Source organism: Phyllobates terribilis, unplaced genomic scaffold, assembly GCF_046119375.1.
Source record: "Phyllobates terribilis strain yellow unplaced genomic scaffold, ASM4611937v1 Scaffold_12__6_contigs__length_324123572, whole genome shotgun sequence".
Lineage (NCBI taxonomy): Eukaryota > Metazoa > Chordata > Amphibia > Anura > Dendrobatidae > Phyllobates > Phyllobates terribilis.
Window position 1 is genome coordinate 242,107,680 of NW_027362772.1, and position 24,067 is coordinate 242,131,746.

The 24,067-nt window shown below is 43.2% G+C and overlaps 1 protein-coding gene across 1 annotated transcript in view; it reads left to right on the top strand.

Moving 5' to 3' along the window:
- The window catches only part of VPS13D (vacuolar protein sorting 13 homolog D), a 225,904-nt gene that overhangs the window by 75,038 nt on the left and 126,799 nt on the right, over positions 1-24,067 (top strand). Inside the window, exons 27-43 of the mRNA XM_073655412.1 lie at positions 4,481-4,596; positions 10,166-10,375; positions 11,380-11,645; positions 11,960-12,093; positions 12,859-13,014; positions 15,920-16,118; positions 16,251-16,325; positions 17,080-17,268; positions 17,904-17,993; positions 18,195-18,335; positions 18,690-18,815; positions 20,333-20,407; positions 20,761-20,866; positions 21,387-21,539; positions 22,564-22,699; positions 22,794-22,841; positions 23,088-23,238. Coding sequence (XP_073511513.1) covers positions 4,481-4,596; positions 10,166-10,375; positions 11,380-11,645; positions 11,960-12,093; positions 12,859-13,014; positions 15,920-16,118; positions 16,251-16,325; positions 17,080-17,268; positions 17,904-17,993; positions 18,195-18,335; positions 18,690-18,815; positions 20,333-20,407; positions 20,761-20,866; positions 21,387-21,539; positions 22,564-22,699; positions 22,794-22,841; positions 23,088-23,238 — 2,371 coding nt within the window. The remainder of the gene's footprint in view (positions 1-4,480; positions 4,597-10,165; positions 10,376-11,379; positions 11,646-11,959; positions 12,094-12,858; positions 13,015-15,919; positions 16,119-16,250; positions 16,326-17,079; positions 17,269-17,903; positions 17,994-18,194; positions 18,336-18,689; positions 18,816-20,332; positions 20,408-20,760; positions 20,867-21,386; positions 21,540-22,563; positions 22,700-22,793; positions 22,842-23,087; positions 23,239-24,067) is intronic.

The following is a 24,067-nucleotide window of genomic DNA, read 5'->3' on the forward strand; positions in this document are numbered from 1 at the left end:
CTTTCCATAGAGTCTGGGCTCCCTTTCCCTCTTCCCTCTGTGTTGCAAGTCTTTCCCACACCTTCCGTGACAACATCTTGGTCATCCTTGTGGCAAAAGTTTCTGCCTAACCGTCATGTAAAGCGTTAAGAGGCATGATCACTTAAAGAGCAACTAAGCTTAAATATTTTTTTTGCTTTTTCTATTCAGCTTCAAAAATGATTTGACTTTACTTCATCAAGCGATTTGGCTTCAGACCTCTAAAAAAAGAAAACAAAAAAAAAAAAACGTTGCTTACTCCTTAGTCTACTTGTCTGGCTTTTCTGTACTCCATTACTGTGCACTAGGAGTTCGAACGCTGGCAATGGAAGATGAGGCACCTCAGGAGTGTGCTCATTCTCCTGCAAGGTATTCGGTTCAGGTATCCTCCTCTTAGCACACTTGTCATACATAAGCACTGCTACATTGGGTGTCTCCAGCACAGTTGTACCGTCAGCGGTAACTCCTCCAGCACAGTTGTACCGTCAGCGGTAACTCCTCCAGCACAGTTGTACCGTCAGCGGTAACTCCTCCAGCACAGTTGTACCGTCAGCGGTAATGAAATTAGACAGTGCTGCTGTGCCAGATCTATTTGATTCAAGAGTACTCCTGAGCGCTGAAAGGAGGTTACCTGCATTTAAAGGGATTTTCCAACTAACAAAACTACATTTTAATCAAGTTCCTGTTCCTGCGCGGTGAGGCACAGCCATTACACAGTACACAGCAGGGACACATTTATAAGATTATCTCAGCACAGGAACATTTTAGTTAAACACATCCAATTGTAGAAATTATTATTATTCAAAGATGTATTGATTAAAATGAACTCTTGTTAGTGGGAAAACACCTTTAACCCCTTTCTGGCCCAGGGCGTATTAATACGTATCTGTGCCCTGGGCCTTATGGGCCTGATATGTATTAATACGCCCTGGCGATTTCGCCCGCACACAAGCAGTGCGGGTGAGATCGCCACTGGGTGGCAGCTGATTGTTACAGCTGACACCCGGTGTTATGTGCAGGGAGCGGTCCCGCACCGCTCCCTGCACATTAACCCCCGAAATGCTGCAATCGAAATCGATCGCAGCATTCCGGTGGCAAGAGGAGGTAAGCGCTATACTTACCTTCTCTGCCGGCGTCCAGCGGCATCTGAGTCCGGTCCCGGATGTTGCCATGGTGACCCGATGTCATCATGACAACATCCGGGTCACTAGAAGGCAGGAAGTTGCTTTGCTCATGCGTAGTGCACGACCAAAGTAACTTCTCCCTGTGCAGCGCTGACTGGCTGCATAGCACAGGGATGGTTCTGCATTCCTGTGCTATACATCCGATCAGGCTGCAAAAAGTGAAAGTCCCATAGTGGGACAAAGTGTAAAAGTAATAAAAATGTCAGAAAGTGAAAAAAAAATGTAAAAAAAATTTGTAAAAATATAAAAAAAAAATGAAAAAAAATAATAATAAAAAAAATAAAAGTATATTGTACCCATAAATAAATAATCTTATGAAAAAAAACACAAAAAAACCCCAATAAAAGTACACATATTTGGAATCGCCGCGTCCGGAACGACCTGACCTATAAAACTGTCCCGCTAGTTAACCCCTTTAGTGAACACGGTAAAAGAAAATAAATAAAAAACGAAACCTAAAACGATATTTTATCATCATACCGCCAAACAAAAAATGGAATAACATGCTATCAAGAAGACAAATGAAAATAAAAATGGTACCGCTGAAAACGTCATCTTCTCCCGCAAAAAACAAGCCGCCATACAGCTCCAACAGCCGAAAGATAAAAAAGTTATAGCTATCAGAATAACTGATGCAAAAACAATTCTTTTTTCTATAAAATAGTTTTTATTGTGTAAAAGTGGCAAAATATAAAAAAAATATGAATGCGGTACCGCTGTAAACGTACTGTCCCGAAGAATAAACTACTTTATCAATTTTACCACACGCAGAACGGCATAAAAAAAAAATTCCTGAATAATTGTTTTTTGTTTATTCTGCCTTCTAAAAATCAGAATAGAAAGCGATCAAAAAATGTCACATGCCCGAAAATGGTACCAATAAAACCGTCAACTTGTCCCGCAAAAAATAAGCCGTCACATGACTGTTGGCCGAAATATGGAAAAATTATAGCTCTCAAAATATGGCGATGCAGAAACTAGCCTTTGCAAAAAAATGTGTCTTTTAGTGTGTGACAGCTGTCAATCATAAAAACCCGATATTTATCTGGCATCGCTGTAATTGCACCGACCCGAAGAATAAAGACGTCTAATCACTTATACCGCATGAGTAATGGCGTAAAAATTAAACTTTAGGGTTAGGGTTGGGCTAGGGTTAGGGTTGGGCTAGGGTTAGGGTTGGGCTAGGGTTAGGGTTGGGCTAGGGTTAGGGTTGGGCTAGGGTTAGGGTTGGGCTAGGGTTAGGGTTGGGCTAGGGTTAGGGTTGGGCTAGGGTTTGGGTTGGGCTAGGGTTTGGGTTGGGCTAGGGTTAGGGTTGGGCTGGGGTCAGGGTTGGGCTGTGGTTGGGCTAGGGTTAGGGTTGGGCTAGGGTTAGGGTTGGGCTAGGGTTAGGGTTGGGCTAGGGTTAGGGTTGGGCTAGGGTCAGGGTTGGGATTTTTTCAGAAGTAAAGAAAAAAAAAATGACAACGATGTGGTGACTAATGTTGAGCGCAAGTGCTCGCTACTTGAGTTTGCATCGGGTGCTCGGGTATGCACCGAGAATAGCGGGCGCTCGAGTGACATGCTCGAGTCTCTGCCCCAAATGTTTTGCAGCTATTATACAGCCAAAAAAACCTTGCGGGGATTGCCTGCCATGCACGAGTGATCCCCGCATGTTTTTTTTTTTGGGTGTCTAATAACCGTGAAACATGCGGGGCAGGGATTCGAGCATGTCACTTGAGCACCTGTGATACATGGTGCATACCTGAGTACCCGATGAAAACTCAAGTAGTGAGCACTTGCGCTCAAGACTAATGACAACTTATTCAATATGATGACCTAATGTTATCAAATTCTGTGTCGTACCTCTGGGTTCAAAATGTTTACTATACCCCTTGATAAAATCCTGAAGGGGTGTAGTTTCCAAAATCGAGTCACTGGGGGGAGGGGTGAGTGGTTTCCACTATTTAGGCACATCAGGGGCTCCCCAAACGCAACATGGCGTCCGCTAATTATTCAAGCAAATTTTACAATCAAAATGTCAAATGGCGCTCCTTCCCTTCCGAACCCTGCCGTGCACCCAAACAGTGTTTTTCCCCCACATATGGGGTATCTACGTGCTCAGGGGAAATTGTACAACAAATTTTGGGGTCCATTTTTTCCTGTTACCCCTGCGAAAATAAAAAAATTGCGTCTAAAGTAACATTTTTGTGAAAAAAGTTAAATGTTCATTTTTTTTCCACATTCCAAAAATTCCTGTGAAGCACCTGAAGGGTTAATAAAGTTCTTGAATGTGGTTTTGAGCACCTTGAGGGGTGCAGTTTTTAGAATGGTGTCACTTTGGGGTATTTTCGGTCATAAAGACCCCTCAAATGTGATGTGGTCCCTAAAAAATGGTTTTGTAAATTTTGCTGTAAAAATTAGAAATCGCTGGTCAACTTTTAACCCTTATAGCTCCCTACGAAAAAAAAATTTTGGTTCCAAAATTGTTCTGATGTAAAGTAGACATGTGGGAAATGTTATTTATTAACTATTTTGTGGGACATATCTCTCTGATTTAAGGCCATGAAAATTAAAATTTTGAAAATTGCGAAATTTTTACTACATTTTTCGTCAAATTTCCAATTTTTTCACAAATAAACACAAGTGATATCGAAGAGATTTTACCACTATCATGAAGCACAATATGTCACGAAAAAACACTCTCTGAATCAGCAGGATCCGTTGAAGCGTTTCAGAGTAATTACCTTATAAAGTGACAGTGGTCAGAATTGTAAAAATTGGCCTGGTCATTAACGTGCAAACCACCCTCGGGGGTAAAGGGGTTAAGTTTCTGCAGAGAAGCAGGTGCACCCCTAAGTTGCCTTCCCTTCCACTATCAGGATTCATACTCCCAGTGCACAGTAACGGAGTACAGAAAATTCCGACAAGTGAGGACTAACACTGGTTTGGAGGCCACTTGAATGCAAGTTTTGCCTGACCTGCTTAATAAAGTGATTTTCAAACTTTCAATGCTGCTTAGAGTTAGCAAAAAAAAATCCAAAGTTTATTTCCTCTTTACAATGTTTGATTTTATGGTTTTCAAAGGGGAAAATTTGAGCATGAAAAATGTCTATGATAATGTAAATTTAATGGAAAGGCGCAGAAAATGCATGTAGGCCTTGAAAGGTCTTTGACATGGGGCACATAAAAGATTTCACAATGAAACTCCAGAGCACAAGAGGCGGGGAGATTTCCCTTAATATAAATGCTAGTCAAGATGACAATGTTCTCATTTGATATTTTATTCTTTGTACCTACAGACGGTCCTGAGTGGAGAGGTTTACACCAGTGTGTCTTTCCTCATTGATATGGTTAATGTCAGCCTTGAGCTCCTTGAAGACAAAGGAAAAGATGGAGAAAGCAATTCTCTAGCTCAGTAAGAAAATAAAAATGTTATATGTTTGCTCTTTAGAGGGATTGTTCAGCAAGTATCATTCTTCATCTGTCTATAGGATTGGTGATTAATGTTAGTTATGTGGGACTCTGAGCTTTAGGACCCCCGCTAATCATAAGGATGGGTATAACTTAGCCCCATTGGGAAGTTTTCGTATCCCCATCTCTAGTGGTCGGAGTCTGGGCAAATTTATTTCTGTTTCGGCCAGAAGAAGGTCTGAAATGAGAAATAACTCTTTGAAAAAACCATGGGTGGATTTTAGCCTTAGGGACCCCGAAGGGGGTCCATCTATCTTTGCATGGACCAAGCAACTCCAGCAGGGAATTCAGTCCCGAGTATCAGCTGGTAATTTGGTGGACCCCGGTGATGAAATTGCCAATGGTGGGTGTGACTGTGACGATACAGCTTAAAATCTTAATAAGCCAGACAATTACATTAGTTAAGCCAAGAGAAGTACACTATTGTGTTTAAATACGGATTTGCTCCATTTAACCATCAGAGAGACCATGGATACTTTTGGGGAGACCAGGAGAGGACGAAGTCCTCTGGCCCCATGCATATGTTTTGGGGTTGCTAGCCTGGCCCCATGTATATGTTGTTTTGGGGTTGCTAGGAGGGACCCACCGGTCACCTAGAACCCACGGAGACATTTGGAGTTGCCTCTCGGGTCTCCTGGTCTTGTACCTTAATGGACTGCTAGCTTCCTAAGTTTGCCGCTACCTCCTCTCTGTGAGGGCCCGCCAGAAGTGGGGGGCCACTGGTTGAGGTAGTCGGCCCTGGAAGTCTCCAAAGTCACAGCTGTTCTATCCCAGGTGGGCAGAGAAGGAAGGGTGAGGACTGTGTAATGTTGTACCATCTTGGGTAATTGCTGGGGACTGTTCCATGTGTTTGTCCGCTTTGTGGTTCAATAAAGTATTGCCACGTTGTTTTACCCTCACCCTGTGTTGTCTGAGTAGCGTTACGCCCACGGAAGACTCCGGGTCTTCACAGTGGGAAATACCATTGTTACTTCCCTAGTTTCGGTCAGATGTTTCTCTCAAGCAACAAATAACTACATGTGATTAGGAGATTTCTATGGCTAAAGACTTGGAATATCAACCCCATTTCCAAAAATTCCCTGTTTTGCTCTCCCCTCTGTTGGTGCCTTCTTGTTTGGTAGCAGACACAAAAGAGCTTCAGTGCCTACAGGGGGTAAAAGCTTTCTTCTTACATAATCCATAGCAGTACATGGATAAATAGCTGTATATCGACTCCCTTTTGCTTCTGAACCTCTCATCCTCCCACTCCAATGAGTCCTTCCATCTCCAAGAAGAAGAGACAATATTTCAAGCCATTCCCTGCCTGGAAATCCCACCCTCAAACTAATTGCTCTTCCATGAGATGCAGGTCTCACAAGGTCTTATGTGAAGGCCTTTCTACTGGGGATTGCTCATTTCTGCCATACAGATTTCCACCACCCCCAATTGGATTTAAAATTTGTACTGGATTCCCCTCAGTTTTCCTCATCTGAGCCTCACTTAGAAGGGGTTTTTTTTGGTTGCTCCGATCTTGATTTAACCGGTTCAGGACCGCCCACTGTACCTAAACGTCGGCGCTTGCTGGGCTCTGTGCAGCGCCGACGTTTAAAAACGGTGGGTGGTCCCGCAGCACTCAGGGGGGGTCCTGCAAGCGCTGCGATTCTGGTGCAGAGCGATAGCTCTGACAGGGGACATCATCGGGACCTGATTGGATCAGGTCCCAATGATGTTAACCCTTTGCTATCTTCTATATGCCGCGATCTATAGTGATCGCGGCATATAGAAGATAGTGAGAGGAGAGGGGGTCGTCAACTTACCTCTCCAACGGCCCCCTGATAGCTTCCAGGACCTTCCGTTGTTATGGCAGCTGGAGTTCACATGACCGCCTCCAGATCTGCCATATATGGTGTCCTGCTGAGCTCAGCCCTGCAGCTGAGTCCAACAGGAGACACTGACTGTGAAACAGTCAGAAAAGATGTCTTGCAATGTAATACATGTCTTTTGCATTGCATGAGAACAGTGATTAGAAAAATAAAAATTAATGTCCCATATAGGGACTAAGTAAAGATGTGAAAAAAAGTCTAAAAAATGTTTTCAAACTGTTAAAAAAAAATCACAAAATAAATAAAAATAAATAAATAAAATATTAAACCAATAAATCCGTATATTTATGCAAAAGCAAAAAAAGTACACATATTTGGTATCGCCGCGTCCGAAACAACCCGATCTATAAAACTGTCACACTAATTAACTCCTTCTGTGCACACGTAATAAAATAAATAAAAAACGGAGCAAAAAACTATGCTTTTTCATCATATCGCCAAACAAAAAGTGGAAAAAAATGCGATCAAAAAAGCAAAATGAAAATAAAAATAGTACCGCTGAAAACATCATCTTGTTTCGCAAAAAAAAAGCCGCCATACAGCTCTATCAGTCGAAAAATAAAAAAGTTATAGCGCTCAGAATAAAGCGATGCAAAAAAAATATTTTTTCTATAACATTGTTTTATTGTGTAAAAGCGCCAAAACATAAAAAAAATATATAGTAAGTGTAGTATCTCTGTAAACATACTGACCCGAAGAATAATGCTGCATTATCACTTTTACCACACGCAGAACGGCATAAAAAAAAAACCTCAAAAACCAATTACTGAATTGTTGGTTTTTGTTAATTTTACCTCCCAAAAAGCGTAATGAAAGCGATCAAAAAATGTCACGTACCCAAAAATGGTACCAATAAAAATATCAACTCGTCCCGCAAAAAACAAGCCGTCACATGACTCTGTCGGCCGAAATATGGAAAAATTATAGCTCTCAAAATATGGCGATACAAAAACTAGATTTTGCAAAAAAAGCATCTTAGTGTGTGACAGCTGTCAATCATAAAAACCCGATATAAATCTGGTATCTCTGTAATCGCACCGACACGAAGAATAAAGTAAATCTAATCAGTTATATCACACTAGGAACGGCGTAAAAAATAAATAAAACCAATTCTTCACCTGCTACTGATTTGTTTATTAATTTCTCCCAAAGATCGCAGTAAGGCTCTGCTCTTATTTATCCTGCGCTCTGCGCTGAGCACTTACACCAGAGTTTCCGTGTAAATCTCTGAAATACTTGATTCAGACGGAACCCATGACGGAAGATTCCCTTTAATGAGGCAGATATAGGCCACTGTGGATGCCGTCTGGCCTGTGATCCCACGGTGTCATTTGTTTTAGGCGTGCATAAAAGTGCGGTTGGCCACAGTTTTGTGCACTTCTGAAAAAAAGGACACCGCTAAACAGAGGCCAGATGGAGTCCAGAGTAACTCTGCTGCCTCATTACAGTGAATGGATCCCGCTGGGGTTTCATCTGAATTACATCACTTGGAAATTTAGATGGAAACCCCGATGCAAGTGCTCAGCCTAGAGCGCCGGATAAATGTTACGTAAAATGTTCCCAATAAAAGCTTCAACTCAGTCCTCAAAAAAAGCTAGTCCCCACTCAGGTCCGTCATCTGTTAAAAATATAAGGGACTTCCAAGTTACTGGTAGCAGAAAGGCTCTGGAAAAGCGAAATAGCCCTTGCCCCCCAAAAGAAATTCAGAAAATTTTGGGCTCCCAAAACCAAATGCCTATTCTACAACAATAATTTGTTCTCCAATTGTCAAATAGCGCTCCGTCCCCCCCAGATCTCGCCGTATGGCTGAGCGGTACGATACAGCCACATATGGGGTATTGCCACTTTTAGAAGAAATTGTGTGACACATTTCGGCACCATTTTTACCCATTGCCCTGTGTGAAAATGTAAAATCTGAGGGTAAAACATTTTTTTGTGGTAAAAATATAATTATGCTTTTTTCACTGCCCAATGGTATAAATGTAAAAATTTAAAAATACTCACTACTTCCCTAGATGAATTCCTTGAGAGGTGTACTTTACTAAATGGGGTCACTTGTGGGGGTTTCTGCTGTTTCGGCATGTCAGCGACTCTTCAAATGTGACATGGTGTCTGCTGCCTATCCCAGCCAACAAAGCGCTCCTTTCTCTTCCGAGCCCTGTCGTACACCAAAGCAGTGGTTTTCCCCCACATATGGGGTATCAGCGTACTCAGGAGAAATTGCACAACAAATTTCATGGTGCATTTTCTCCTGTTACCCTTATGATAATGCAAAATTAGGGAATGAAAAACATTTTTTGTGGGAAAAATGTGAAAATTTTATTTTTACGGCTCAATATTATAAACTTCTGTGAAGCAGCTGGGGGTGCAAGGTGCTCACCACATATCTAGATAAGTTCCCTAAGGGGTCTAGTTTCCAAAATGGTGTCACTTGTGGGGAGTTTCCACTGTTTAGGCACATTAGGGGCTCTCCAAATGCAACATGGCGTCCGCTAATTATTCAGACAAATTTTACATTCAAAAAGTCAAATGGCGCTCCTTCCCTTCCGAACCCTGCAGTGCGCCCAAACAGTGGTTTTCCCTCACATATGGGGTATCAGCGTGCTCATGAGAAATTGCACTACAAATTGTGTATTCCATTTTTTCCTGTTACCCTTGTGAAAATAAAAAAATTGGGTCTAAAGTAACATTTTTGTGAAAAAAAGTTAAATGTTCATTGTTTTCTTCCACATTCCAAAAATTCCCGTGAAGCACCTGAAGGGTTAATAAACTTCTTGAATGTAGTTTTGAGCACCTTGAGGGGTGCAGTTTTTAGAATGGTGTCACTTTTGGGTATTTTCTGTTATAAAGGCCTCTCAAAGTGACTTCAAATAAGATGTGGTCCCTAAAAAAAATGTTTTTGTAAATTTTGTTGGAAAAATGAGAAATCGCTGGTTAACTTTTAACCCTTATAGCTTCCTAACAACAAAAAAAAATGTTGGTTCCACATTGTGCTGATGTAAAGTAGACATGTGGGAAATGTTATTTATTAACTATTTTGTGTGACATATCTCTCTGATTTAAGGGCATGAAAGTTCAAAGTTTGAAAATTGCAAAATTTTCAACATTTTCGCCAAATGTCTGATTTTTTCACAAATAAACGCAAGTGATATCGAAGAAATTTTACCACTATCATGAAGTACAATATGTCACGAAAAAACAGTCTCAGAATTAGGGGAATCCGTTGAAGCGTTCCAGAGTAATTACTTCATAAAGTGACAGTGGTCAGAATTGAAAAAATTGGCCCGGTCACGAAGGCAAAAACAGGCTCTGGTGCGAAGTGATTAAGGCAGTATCAGAATTAGGCTATGTTTTTCTGCAGCCAAAACCTGCTCTCTTGGTAGTAAAAATGCTGCGTCCTCTCTTCCTTTCATCCTAGCAAACTGTTCCCTACACACCCTGGATATTGTATGGGCAATCTGCTTGCATCTGTCTGTCAGCTCTTCCTTCTCATTCTGGAAGCGCTCCAGGCTTCCAAAGCCAACCGTATCCAGTGTGGGGTCCAATCATTCCTACTTCTCCATAGGAGGTCGAAGATACAGATTATCCCCTGAAAATGTTTTTGCTGAGACCAGCATTGATTGAAATTTGCTCTCTTTTTTTTATCTATAGGTTCGACTTTAAAAAATCAAAGCTGCTTTTTGAGAGCTTTTCCAACCAGACTAAATCCATTAACCTGGTTTCCCATTCGATGATGGCCTTTGACACCCGTTACACTGAGCTCAAGCCACCCACCCAAAAGCTTAATGTCTTCAACTGCATCTTGCAACCATCCAAGAGCAACAGCAACCCGGGCTCCTTACAGATAGAATTACATCACCGGTAAGGAAGGCCGCAGATAATAAACCCAATGTACACACATACTGCATGAAGTCTCAAAAGTATTTAATTAAAATTAGATTTTTTTCATTTTTTTAATATGAATTAGATATATTATAAACTCTTCATTCTGTCCAATATTTAGAGCTTTTTCACATCTTAAAGTATGCCAATGCCTGCCAAAAAATGTCCTTTTATCTACATTTAAAAGCAAAAAAACCTCTAGATATACGGATCTAAGTAGAAATATAGCTGTGCATGCATTCATGAGTCTTTTAGATGTTACAGTGCCAAAGCTGGAAGCTGTCCTACTGAGAAATATTATTTTAAAGAGGACCTGTGTCCAGTTTTTTCTCTTATTTTATTCACGCTACTCACTTGACTATTCCATTTTCTATTTATTTGTTTTTTAATCCGCCATACGTTTCCAGATATATGGCTCCTTTTTATTTAGTACTAATTTTTATGGTCTTTACAAGGGGGCGTGGCTCACAGAATAATAATGTAGAGGGGCTTAAAGACACACCCCTGAGGAACATGTGAGACACGCCCTCCTGTAAAGACTATAAAAAGTAGCACTAGATAAAAAAAAAAAAAGTCAAAAATCTTTGGAATGATCAGGTGGACTTAAAAAAAAAACAAAAAAAGCAATGAATTCAGTGGAGCAGAGGTAGTAAAATAAAAAACTGGGCACCTACAAACTGGTGACTGGTCCTCTTAAAAGCCATTAAGTCTCCATGCACATATTTCTTTTATTTCTTATCTTAATCCCTTTTTAGTTGTAACTTTTATTCTAAATACATTTCTTTTTTATTCAAATCACCTATGAAGACTGGGTCTTTCTCCACATCAATACCTTGTCCAAGTTTGGGCTTTCATGCTAAATGCCTGACCCTGGACAGGTCTAGAATCCGCCTGCCTCATGCTTACTATACGAGTCCGCGTCTTTCCGTTCTTTTTTGTTTTTCTTTTTCTTTACATCAACTCCCATTTTGTGATTTTTGCAGCTCCACAAAGGACACTTCCTGCTTCACCGTCGTCCTGAACAACCTAAGAGTCTTCTTAATATTTGACTGGTTGCTGCTAGTGCACAAGTTTCTGCAAACACCCAGCGAAACCAAGAAAGTAACCCTGATCCACCAGCCCGAAGAAGAAAGAAGGAATAACTCTGCAAGCGTGGTTCCCAAAACTGTGAAGACGGGCGTTGTCACAAAAAGGTCCTCTGTGCCAGTGACTCCTGAGAAGCAGCTGGAAGTGAAGATCAATGTGACCGGTGAGCGTCTTGCTCCTGTCCCATCATCATTAATTTGGGAGAGCTGTCCTCTGCCGGTGCCGGCGGTCTACACTCATGTGCACTCACTAGACATCATTGTCAGGATCCATTTCCACATCCTGACAAATGAAAAACGAATGCGATGTGAAACTTGTCATTTTTATCAATGTCATGTTCCTATGACAAAATACCTGGCTGTCAAGAATGAATGCCGGAAGTGTTGTCATAGGAAGCTGCTGATGTTTGCATGAAGGTTATTACCTGGAATTGGAGCTCTACTAACACATAATATATTTTGTTGGTTAATATTACAGGTACAGAGTTTGTGGTTGTTGAAGACGCATCTTGTGTGGATACCAACGCTATAATTCTTAAGGGGACGACCGTTCTTACTTACAAACCCAAACTGGCGGACCGTCCGTTTTCTGGGAGTTTATTTGGGATTGAGGTAAGATGATTTATTTAAGTCGTACACCCTTGGAAGCTGAGATCTGGGGTGCTCTTTGCATCTTCAGACTGGAGAACAGCTTTCCAGGAGAGATGGCTTGATATGTGCAGTGCTTACAAGCTCTTTTCAGCTGAGCTTGTAATCGCTGCCATGATAATGCCGACTCAGATTTCTGGAATGGGCTGCTAGCTCCTGATTTGGCCAGCTTCAGCCCCACTGTGCTTGCTATGCTGTCCTGGTCTGAGCTATCACTCATTCAGGAGTGCACACTCTACCCTAACAATCAGTAAGTCGGGGGTGTGCTCCTGAAGGGGCAACACGTCTATAGAGGGATGTCATCTCTTGATCAGACTCGCTCTCATTTTGGAGGACCTGTCCTCCACTGTCCTTAAGACAACAGCTGATCATTGGAGATGTCTTCTGGGGGGGTGACACTATGTGACCAGTTTATTATCCAAGGGTCCTTCTAACAAATCAGGAGAACCCCATAAACTGATTAATAGAATTTTTTTCATTTTTGCAAACATTTTTTTGTTTTTTTAATTAATTTTCAGTTCAGCTCATTGTATTTGCAGTGTGACTATTTCTTGGGAAAGAAAGTCATTGATGGCTGCAATGTTTTATGTCACTCTTGCATGCACTGGAACAATTATAGTGCCACATTTGCATGTAGTGGATCTGAATTGGGTCAATAAAATTATATTTTGCAATGATGTCTAGAAGTTTTGCTGAATTTTCAGATTGTAATTAATAATCTTATCATAGGTGTTTTCATGTCGGTTGGGGAATGAACACGACACTGCTCTCTCCATCATTGATCCAGTTCACGTGCAGATTGAACTGGTTGGAAATTCGACTTACCAAAACAGCTCTGGCCTCATGGATGCATTCAACTCCGAAGATTTCCCTCCAATTCTGGAGGTAAGAGAAGAAAAACCCACAGTCGACTGTACTCTTCCTCCTGTATAGATGAAAAAGTACATCAACTGTGTATGTGCGTGTGGTGTGTGTAAATAATTCTGCACACAGTGTATTAGGCAAGTTGTATTTTAGAGGATTATTTTTATTGTTGATCAACAACTATGTTCTCAATCAACCCAAAAGACTCATAAATATCCAAGCTTAATATTTTTGGAAGTTGGAGTGTTTTTTTTTTTTAGATTTGGCTATCTTAGGAGGATATCTGTTTGTGCAGGTAACTATTACTGTGCAGAATTATTAGGCAACTTAATAAAAACCAAATATAATCCCATCTCACTTGTATTTTCACCAGGTAAACCAATATCAGTGCACAAAATTTAGAAACAAACATTTCTGACATGCAAAAACCCCAAAAAGTAATGATCATATAGCCACATTTCTTTATGATGACACTCAACAGCCTTCCATCCATAGATTCTGTCAGTTGCTTGATCTGTTCTCGATCAACATTGCGTGCAGCAGCCACCACAGCCTCCCAGACACTGTTCCCAGAGGTGTACTGTTTTCCCTCCCTGTAGATCTCACATTTTATGATGTACCACGGGTTCTCTATGGGGTTCAGATCAGGTAAACAAGGGGGCCATGTCATTATTTTTTCTTCTTTTAGACCTTTACTGGCCAGCCACGCTGTGGAGTAGTTGGGTGCATGTGATGGAGCATTGTCCTGCATGAAAATCATGTTTTTCTTGAACAATACTGACTTCTTCCTGTACCACTGCTTGAAGACGTTGTCTTCCAGAAACTGGCAGTAGGTCTGGGAGTTGAGCTTCACTCCATCCTCAACCCGAAAAGGTCCCACAAGTTCCTCTTTGATGATACCAGCCCATACCAGTACCCCACCTCCACCTTGCTGGCGTCTGAGTCGGAGTGGAGCTCTCTGCCCTTTACTGATCCAGCCTCTGGCCCATCCATCTGGCCCATCAAGAGTCACTCTCATTTCATCAGTCCATAAAACCTTTCAAAAATCAGTCTTAAGATATTTCTTGGCCCATTCTTGACGTTTTATCTTATGTTTCTTGTTCAAAGGTGGTCGTTTTCCAGCCTTCCTTACCTTGGCCATGTCCCTGAGTATCGCACACCTTGTGCTTTTTGATACTCCAGTAACGTTGCAGCTCTGAAATATGGTAAAACTGGTGGCGAATGGCATCTTGGCAGCTTCACGCTTGATTTTCCTCAATTCATGGGCAGTTATTTTGCGCCTTTTTTGGCCAACACACTTCTTGCGACCCTTTTGGCTATTTGCCATGAAACGCTTGATTGTTCGGTGATCACGCTTCAAAAGTTTGGGAATTTCAAGACTGCTGCATCCCTCTGCAAGACATCTCACAATTTTGGACTTTTCAGAGCCCGTCAAATCTCTCTTCTGACCCATTTTGCCAAAGGAAAGGAAGTTGCCTAATAATTAAGCACACCTTATATAGGGTGTTAATGTCATTAGTCAATACCCCTCCTCATTACAGAGATGCACATCACCAGATTTACTTAATTGGTTGTTGGCTCTCAAGACTATGCAGCTTGGAGTAGGACATGTATAGAAAGTATCATGTGATCAAAATACTCATTTGCCTAATAATTCTGCACGCGGTGTATATTAGCTTAATGCGTGTGTGTATGTATATGTATATATATATATATGTATATATATATATATATATATATATATATAGTTTGATAATTACGTCAGTTATCTTGTTTTTAATAGCAGATCAGCAGTGCAATTCTCTCTTTCTCTCCTACACTTCTATCGTTCCCACTGTACATAGCACATAAATGTAGGAGAGGAGAGAATTGTACTGATGAACTACTATTAGAAACAAGGCAGCATGGTAAATAAATGTGAGGAGGGAAGCAGGAGGAAATAAGAAGAACAGAAGAAAACATTGGAAATAAGCCGGGAAGGAGAAGTGGCTGCGCAGCTAATGTGCTATGAAAAATGAGCAGGCAATTGAACATAACAAGCAAATGGCTGATAAAAACAGTGATAGACGGATCCAGACATTTTGACAGCAGTGCAGCAGCTTTCATACTGTGTACAACCAGAGATCCCATATCATGCCCCCACTTCATGTAATCCATGCTGCTTGTCTGTAACTTATGGACAGATTAGTCTTGACAACAGACAGTAGACTGCAGCAGTTTGTTCGGAAGGGAGACACCTAGAGGCCATACTTAGGTTGTCCACTTTTATGAAAGTGTACCCCAAACACTGTATACGTAAAATAAGAAACCCAGCAGGTCTCAGTGTTTAGGCTGCAGTGCTGATGTCATGTCAACAGCGGGCATCACCGCTGTAGCTAATCACTAGGCTCTAGAAGAATGATATACATCACTGTGTACTGGGTGCTCCTATAGGACACCACTCCATTCATTGAGTTTAGAAAGGAACCTAGCACTCCAATGGGGCAGTGAAAAGAAGTAAGCTTCATTGGAACAGCAATGAACGTAACGTTTCCATCTTACAATAAGACCTTCCTCAGACGGATTGCAAAATGATCAAGAGGGGAGAAAGTGAAGCAAAAGGCAGCGCAAGTAAGTAAATGGGACACAGCTCTGGATGTGTGCACATCTATTGGCAATCTGATTGACATAAGTTTGCTAACCATTTGAGCAAGAGGTGAACAAGCTCCTAAGTTTATGTCTCATGCACTAGTAACGTGCTTCTCCAAGGGTCTGGCAAGCAAAAAGACCCAGGGATCAGCCGGTAGCTTCTGTCCTTACAGCGATTATTAGGTCCCACCTATAACAACTTGCATCACTATGACATATTGGAAAGTCTGCTGGTAACCTTTCATCTGTAGATTGTTGCCCGTTGGTCATAGTGAATTCTCTGTCTTTCCGTCGTCAGATTCACTTACAGACACTGGACATCAGATTATCCTACAATGATGTGCAGTTGTTTCTGGCGATTGCAAAATCCATTCCTGAGCAGACCAGCACCAGTACCCCGGAGTCCGCCGTCTCTGGAAACACCGAAGACAACAACAAGGAGAATGAAGGCTTGATGGGAAAAGAAGTACACAGACACGTGATGGATCCTCTAGTAGGTGAGACCTCAGAAATGTATTTCAGACCTGTTAGGGTGAATTTACAGAACCTGATCCTTACGGGGAGAATGATCGGGTATAGTATCTGTAGTGTTAAACATTTAATTATTTCACCGTGTTTGGCTATTCTAGAAAATCAACTTGCCCGCTTGCAGGAGCTGGGGTTTGCTGTAGCGGATTGTCGTAAAGCGTTGCTGGCTTCTCAAGGTAAGCCATTGTAATGCTGGGATCTCTTTACTGCTCATGCAGTAGTAGAGGTAGATACATTTACCATTGAGGCGAATCCCTGCTATATAATAACCAGCACAACGAGATTACCCTTTCCCCAAACCTTGCTCGGCCACCTCTGCAGTCTATCAAAGCTGGTCGGTCTTTTAAGCAATGACCATAGCGCTTGCGAGGGCTCATTGCTAGCGCCTCGCTTCTCCATTGTTGCGGAGCTACAGCATGGGGAGAGCGCACCGTTCAGACCAGCTGCTCAGCTATGCTGCCAGCCCAAAAAATGTCAGTATTTAGGAGTACATTGCCCCATCCTTCCACCTCCCTTGGTAAGTGGGCATCGTAGAGACAGGAGAGCGGTGTGCTCCTGAAGATTGAAGTTTGGGAACAATCTTCTGCAAGTTGCAAGACGTCCATAGACTGGACTTGTCTTTCTAGCACATCTCATAGATGATCAATCAGATTAAGATTTGGGGAATTTGGGGGCCGAGACAACATCTTATACAACTGTCAGGCGTTATGGGTCTACGTCAATGAAAATCACTTTAGCATTGTCATGACTTCCACTACTGAAGGGAGCGATTCTGAGAATATCAATGTCTTAGGGAATTACAAACTATTTATTTTTGGGGGCTTCAGCTGCCATAACTCCTGATGATGTCTATCAGATTATTTTTCTTGTATTGCATTTGTGTCCGCTTTGTTCCTCTTCTTAAATTCTTGTCTTTTCCACACCTATAAGGTCAACTAAACAAAGCTGCGACATGGCTATTTAAGAATGCCGAGCCTCAGAAGCCTAACAAGACCAGCGGTGGAAGCGGAGTCGTACGATGGATATCTGGAGTGGAGCTGAAGGCGGACAGTGTGTGCATCTGCTTCATTGATGACTGCATGGACTGCGATGTCCCCCTGGCAGAGATCACCTGCTCACGTCAGTATAGTCATTAATGCCTCATTATTTCCAGTGATTTTCAGGCCGGATATTACACTTGGTAATGGTTCCAAATTATATTCATGCTCGTTCTTCATATGCTCCTTGCATTTGCTCATTAGGCAGCAGGATAGAGAGTATAGAGTGATATAATCTATACACTATTTTCTGTTTTGGCAGGGCTTGGTTTAACTCTTTAATGACCTGTGACGTACATTTTCGTCATTGGTCGATCACAGCCGTCATCTTCCTGTAACTAGTGTGCTCCAATCGCTGTAGTTTATCCACTTAAACGCCACTATCAATCACTTAAATAATGCCAGTGATGGCGTGCACAGTCACTGGCTTTCATCGACTCCCCGCAATGCGATCGTGGGGAACAGATAGGTTAAAATAATTTTTAAACAATTTTTATACAAAAAAATTAAAATCGGCACATTGCTGCATCCAGAACAAACTGTAAAATGATCACTTTATTAAAAAAAAAAAAACATGCTAGAATCATGGTTTTTATTTTTCCCTCCTGCCTAAGAAAACGTAATAAGTGTATTTAAAAATATTTTAAAAATGTTGCAGTGTCCAAAGCCAAAAAACTGGGTAAGACAAGGATGTCACTTTTTTTTTTTTTTTATCAGGACTGAATTTTTTCCAACACTTGGTTTCCAATCCTGATGGATCTGCTGAATTCACGCTTTCGGGGGATTACTACAATCGTGAGCTTTCAGGTATAGCGTTTTGTTATTATCTGACTTTTCTCTTGTACTCTGCTGTTCTTGACCCTCCACGTCTCAGAAAGTTATCACTGATTCTCCTATCTAAGTACCAACCCTACAGTCACATAGATCCAGGCCCCTTCTCGTTGGTTGCCATTTGTGGATACAGTCAGGTATTTAAGTCTTCTGATACATGTTCCTGTTTCATTCAAGGTTGGGAACCATTTGTCGAGCCATGGCCATGCTCCATATCTTGGCAGCAGCAGGAAGCGAGCCGTCTCCATCCTTCCCGCCTGAAGATCGATCTGAAGGCTAAGCAGCGTTTGGACATCAATATCACCTCTGTGTTGATCGGTAAGGTGCTATCACACGGTGTCTGCAGCCAGTGCATGAGGTGAACGGGTTCCTAGGCTCCGATTCACCAGAAATGGTCCAGAAGAGTGTTGGGCGGGTAAACATCAGAGGGTTGAGTTTTTGTGCTTGCTATATTGGATGGGACATCTAACCTCAGCGTTCTCCAACAAAAAGAACCTCCAAAATCAGCTCAACACCTGATCTGGACACGTCTACAAGTGTTTTCCAGGATAAACATCCCCTTTAAGAGTCGGAAAGCTCAATCCGTCTGCTGCTCTCTTACTTTTGTGCGTATATAGGATTATTTGTTCTGTGCAGCATTTCACTCTCTTGTTCACTGTGTTCTCTTTGTAGAACAATATGTGAACACTAAGGAGTCCTGGATGGCCGATTACTGCAAACTGGAGAAGGAGGCCACCATAGAAACTGGAAATGAGGAGTGGATGGGTTCTTCTGTGGACCCTCCGGTCATTGGACCAAGTGAGTAAATTATTTTTATGTAAGAACAGCGTTTGACACCAGTGTACTGTAAAATATGAAGGACAGAATGATTGACTTCTTCCGTTATTGGTAAATATAAAACTTTCACTGATACTTTAAAGAAGTTCTGTGCTCAGGGTCATAGTACATGGGCGGGTCGCCTAGGGTCTCACATACACTGCATGGACAAAAGTATTGGGGCACATGTCTTAATCATTGAATTCAGATTTTTCATTAGCCCAATTGCCCCTGGTGTATAACATCCGGCCCCTTGCCCCCCTGTGTATAACCCTCTGCCCCTCACTATGCCTTTCTGCCTTTACTAACATGTAACAATGGCCAGTGGTGCAGAGCTCACTGATATCAGCATGGACCTGTTATTGGACCCACCGGTGTAGCAAGTCCATTCATGACACTTCTTCCTCCTAAATCTTCCTCCATCACCTGTGAGTGATATTGCTGAGAAATGAAAGGAACTGCAGCAACTCAACCCCAAGGTGGAGACCCCGTAACATTACAGAGCAGGGGGCCGAGTGCTGAGGAGCAGAGGGCAGAAAAGTCACCAACACTCTGCTGACTCCATAATTGCAGAGTCCAGATTTCCTCTGATATCAACATCAGCACAAACACTGTGCCCCCGCCGGGAGCTTCATGGCCGAGCAGCTACATGCAGCCTTACATCACCAGGCACAATGCCGAGCATCGGATGGAGTGGTGTAAAGCTGCCACCACCTCTGGAAGAAATGTGTTCTGTGCTGTATCAGATCACACTTCTGTATCTGGCAGATGATGAATGATTCTGGGTTTGGTAAATGCCAGGAAAACTTAGCTACGTGACTGCATTGTGCCCGCTGTAAGTTTGGTGGAGGAGGGATATTATGGGTTGTTTTTCAGGGGTCCGTGTAGACCACTTCCAGTGAAGGGAAATCTTAATATTTCAGCCAACCAAGATATGCACAATTTTGGCTACCAGCTTTGTGGGAACAGTTTGGGGAAGACCTTTACTTTTCCCCATGAGTGAGCCTGATGCACAAAGCTCCTTGAAGACCCATGGGTGGGAAGAACATGTTCAGCTGGACAGAGTCCCGACCTCACCCCATCCAACACCTTTGGGATGAACTAGATCAGAGATTGTAAGCCCGACCGCTCCACAAACACCAATGTTTGACCTCACAAATGTTCTTCTGGGTGAAGGAGTAAAAACTCCCAGAGACGCCTCCAAAGCCTTGTAGAAAACCTTCCCAGAAGAGCAGAAGCTATTTTATTGACCTGCTGGGGACCTGGGAGGTATCTCCAGAGGATTCGTAAGGCGAGGATCTTAGTTCTTACACCATTTAATGTTTTTAATGTTTTTTTTTTTCTAAAAAAAAATGTGGTTATCCAGGACCCCGTGATCGGTGCACGCTCTTCTTACTGTGTTCCCTTCCTAACCCAAGTGCAATGTATGTGCTGTGTTCCTCACTGTTTCCCTTGCTCGGTTTTTGGTGCTTTCTAACTCTGCCTTTCCTGTCTGCCAGGCCTTCCTCTGTCCTACCTTAGAACTAGAAGCACAGCCAGTCTGACTAACCTAGAACATCAGGTCTATGCTAGAGGTACAGTACGATGTATAACGTGCCATCGGGATGTCTCATACACATCCCATCATGCTCAAGATGAGCCCATTCCATATGGTCTATTATAGGGTATATAAGGAGGCCGTCACTCATCCCCTCCTTTTCATCCATCTAATACATGGATAACTATTCACTTGTATATTTCTTCCGAAAAAAAAAATGTATGGCTGACTGCAGCTTTCCCTGCTCTGCCCGCCGAGCACCATTCACATGGACGCTGCGTGGCACCGGAGCTGTGAAGGCAGAATCCGATGTTCCTCCTCCATTACAGCTGTGTGGGATATGGATCTGTAACAAGTCATGGATTCCTTTCTCTGTTCTTTCACATGTAGTCGAAATGAAGACTCCAAAGCGCAGACAGCCATTTATACCATTTGCTCTCCGGAATCACACCGGCTGCACGCTGTGGTTCGCCACCTTAACTACAACACCCACAAGGTAATTTGCACTGACAGTGAGAAGTGGAGCGATAAAGTTTAGTTGTCAAGTTATTCACACATTGCCAGGAGGAATAACAGAGGAACCGCATAGTGCAGAGTTCTATATAGAATTGTTATTTCATGGGAAATATTAACATTCTTCAAAACAGACACGTCAGGAGAGTCACAGCGGTATCCACATGTCAGACATGATGGGCCACCGGCTGCCATGTTAACCCATCGGCACCTCACAAGGAATAGCTCCACCCTCTGATCGTGTCAGGGATCGACAATGGCATTTAAGGGTTAACAGCAGCAAACGGGGCTCAGTTCCACTCGCTGCTGTTACAGGCAGACGCCGACTGTGTAACACAGCCGGCATTTGGTGGTTTTAGTGTAGGCTTATCTCCTGAGCCCTCTTCATACACAAAGGCAGCCGACATTGGAGGAACTATTACTTACTATTTCAATAAGGATTAATATCTAAGTGGCCAGGATTGAAAACCTAGAATCACATTTGTGTTCTGCCTGTGCTGCAGGGCGGCTCTGTCACACAGCGGGAGCCCAGAAGTTGTGTCAGATGGTGACCGAAATTTCTTTGATGACGCTCACAATGTGAGTCAGTGGAGAGAAGTGCCCCCGGGAGAAGAGATACCATTTGAGTTTGAAACAAGAGAAAAGCTGAGGCACAGGTAACTTAACTCTTATTTTACTCCTTCTGCACCCAAGCATGGCGTTTTATGTTGCATTTTAAATACGACTTAAGGTTGCATGCTCGCCTCCGCCCCCCAACACTGCATAAATGCTCGCCTCCACCCCCTCCTCCCTCCAACACACTGCGTACATGCTCGCTTCTGGCCCCCATCTCCCCGGTGCTGCATGCGTGCTCGCCCTCTGCTTCCCCAAACACTACATGGGCGCTTGCCCTCTGCCCCTCCCTGGTGCTGCATGTGCGCTTGCCCCTCACTCTTTCTTGGCGCCGTGTATACTCGCCCCCTGATCCCCCTGGCGCTTCGTGCGCACTTGCCTTCTGCCCCTTTTGGCACTAGATTCGTACTCGTCTCCTGCCTCCATCTGACGTTGCATGCGCACTGGACCCTCTGCTCCCTCAACCCTCCGGCCCCCCTGGCTCAGCATTCTGCTCGCCACCTGCTTTCCCTGGTGCTTTATGCACGCTTGCCACCTGCTTCCCTTGGCTCTGCATGCACGCTCGCCAACTCCTTCCCCTGGCGCTGCATGCCCGCTCGCCAAGACATTCCCCTGGCGCTACATGCCCGCTCGCCAACTCCTTCCCCTGGCGCTACATGCACGCTCGCCAACTGCTTCCCCTGGTGCTACATGCACACTCGCCAACTGCTTCCCCTGGCGCTACATGCGCTCTTGCCCCTCCCCTTTGGCTCTGCGTGCACGCTCGTTTCCTTCCTCCTCTAGCATTCCAGACGCGCTTGACTCCTGCCCTCCATCCTGGCACTATGTGCGTGCATGCCGCCTGCCCCCTGGCTCTGCGTGTGCGCTTGTATCGGGGTCTGTGGCTGTCACTGCATAATGCAGTAATGTCATAAAAGTTTCATGTTTTGCTTTCCTATTCTCCGACCTTGGGATGTAATTGCTGTGGCTTCTATGTCGTTCCTTATACATGAAACGTGGTTGGTGTAATGCTCTTCTAGGCAGTCGGTACTGTCGCTCCTTTCTCACTGATCCAGCCTTGCTTTGCAGGCACACTCATGACCTGCGCATTCACCAGCTGCAGGTGCGGGTCAGCGGCTGGGAACAAGTCAGCCCGGTGTCTGTGGATAAAGTCGGGATATTTTTCCGCTATGCAGCTCCCGATAAGAACACCTCCTCTTCATCAGTAAGACCCTTGTTCCCATTATACGTAATTGTTGGCCGTAAAATTGCTTTAATCTGCCATTTCACAATATATATATATTTTTTTTTATTTATAGGTCGGGAGTCCAATAAGCAGAACTAATATCATACATCCTCAGGTTTATGTAAGTTTGCCTATATCTACCATCATCTAATATTTAAATAGGGTCCATCACTTCTCCACAAGTCTAAAACTTACACGTCTTAGTAAATACTTGTATTTTGCCATTTCCTTTTTATTCCTGTTGGAAATGTAGGAATAATTTGACAACGGAGTCTCTCCGTGCTCCTTGTTATCGAGTGTGTCCTATGGAGTCGCCTTAGTACCCATCCATATTACTAGTTTTATTCTGCTTTCTCAACTTTTGCAGTTCTCGGCGCTGCCGCCAGTGCGCGTTGTGTTTGCTGTCACCATGGAAGGCAGTGCTCGTAAGGTGGTAACTGTGCGATCATCTCTGATTGTCAAAAACAAGCTTGAGATCCCAATGGAGCTTCGGCTGGACAGCCCGTCAGCCCCAGACAGTAAGTAGTCACTTCTGTCACCTGCTTCTGTCTTACAAGCCAGAAGGTGGGACAGAGAGCGGTGTGATATCAGGTTATCTACATACTCGCTTTGTCGTGTTGGAAATGTAGACCTTAAAAAGTCCAGAATCCTCTATTTGCTACAGGGTATACCTGGCAGAGTAGTGCAGGACAACTGGCAGCTGACATTAGTCTTCCCTGCATCCCCCGGCTGCCCCGTCCCATTCTCACCATTTGGCTGCGCCTATTCTAAAAGTCATGGCGAAAACACATTGAGTATAGTGTGTGGCCCTCACTTGGAGCCAAGAGCTGCAATTGAGTTCTTTACTATCAGGCATTAGAAGGCACAGTGTGATAGCGTAGACATACACGGACGGTGCTGCCTTCTGGTGTTTTATCTCGTTCAGAGCTGGATTCACAATTACACTGCTCAATACTTTCATATGACACCTCCTTGCTGCTACTTCTAATCATGCCCTATATTAGACACACATGGACGGTGCTGCTTTCTAGTATTTTATCTCATTGTAGGTGTGATATAAAACACTAGAAAGCAGCACAGTCTGTGTGTCTAATACAGCGCATGATTAGAAGCAGCAGCAAGGAGGATATCATATAAAAGTATTGAGCAGTGTAACTGTGAATCCAGCTCTGACTGCTCAATACTTTTATATGATATCCTCCTTGCTGCTGCTTCTACTCTTGAGCTATATTAGAGTGGGGACCCCCCATGACTCTGTGTATACTATGTATGGGGAGACATCTTAGCAGCTAGTCTTGCCTCACTCGCTCAGAGTCAACTGAAAGTTAGAGAGAGCCTGTAAACTGG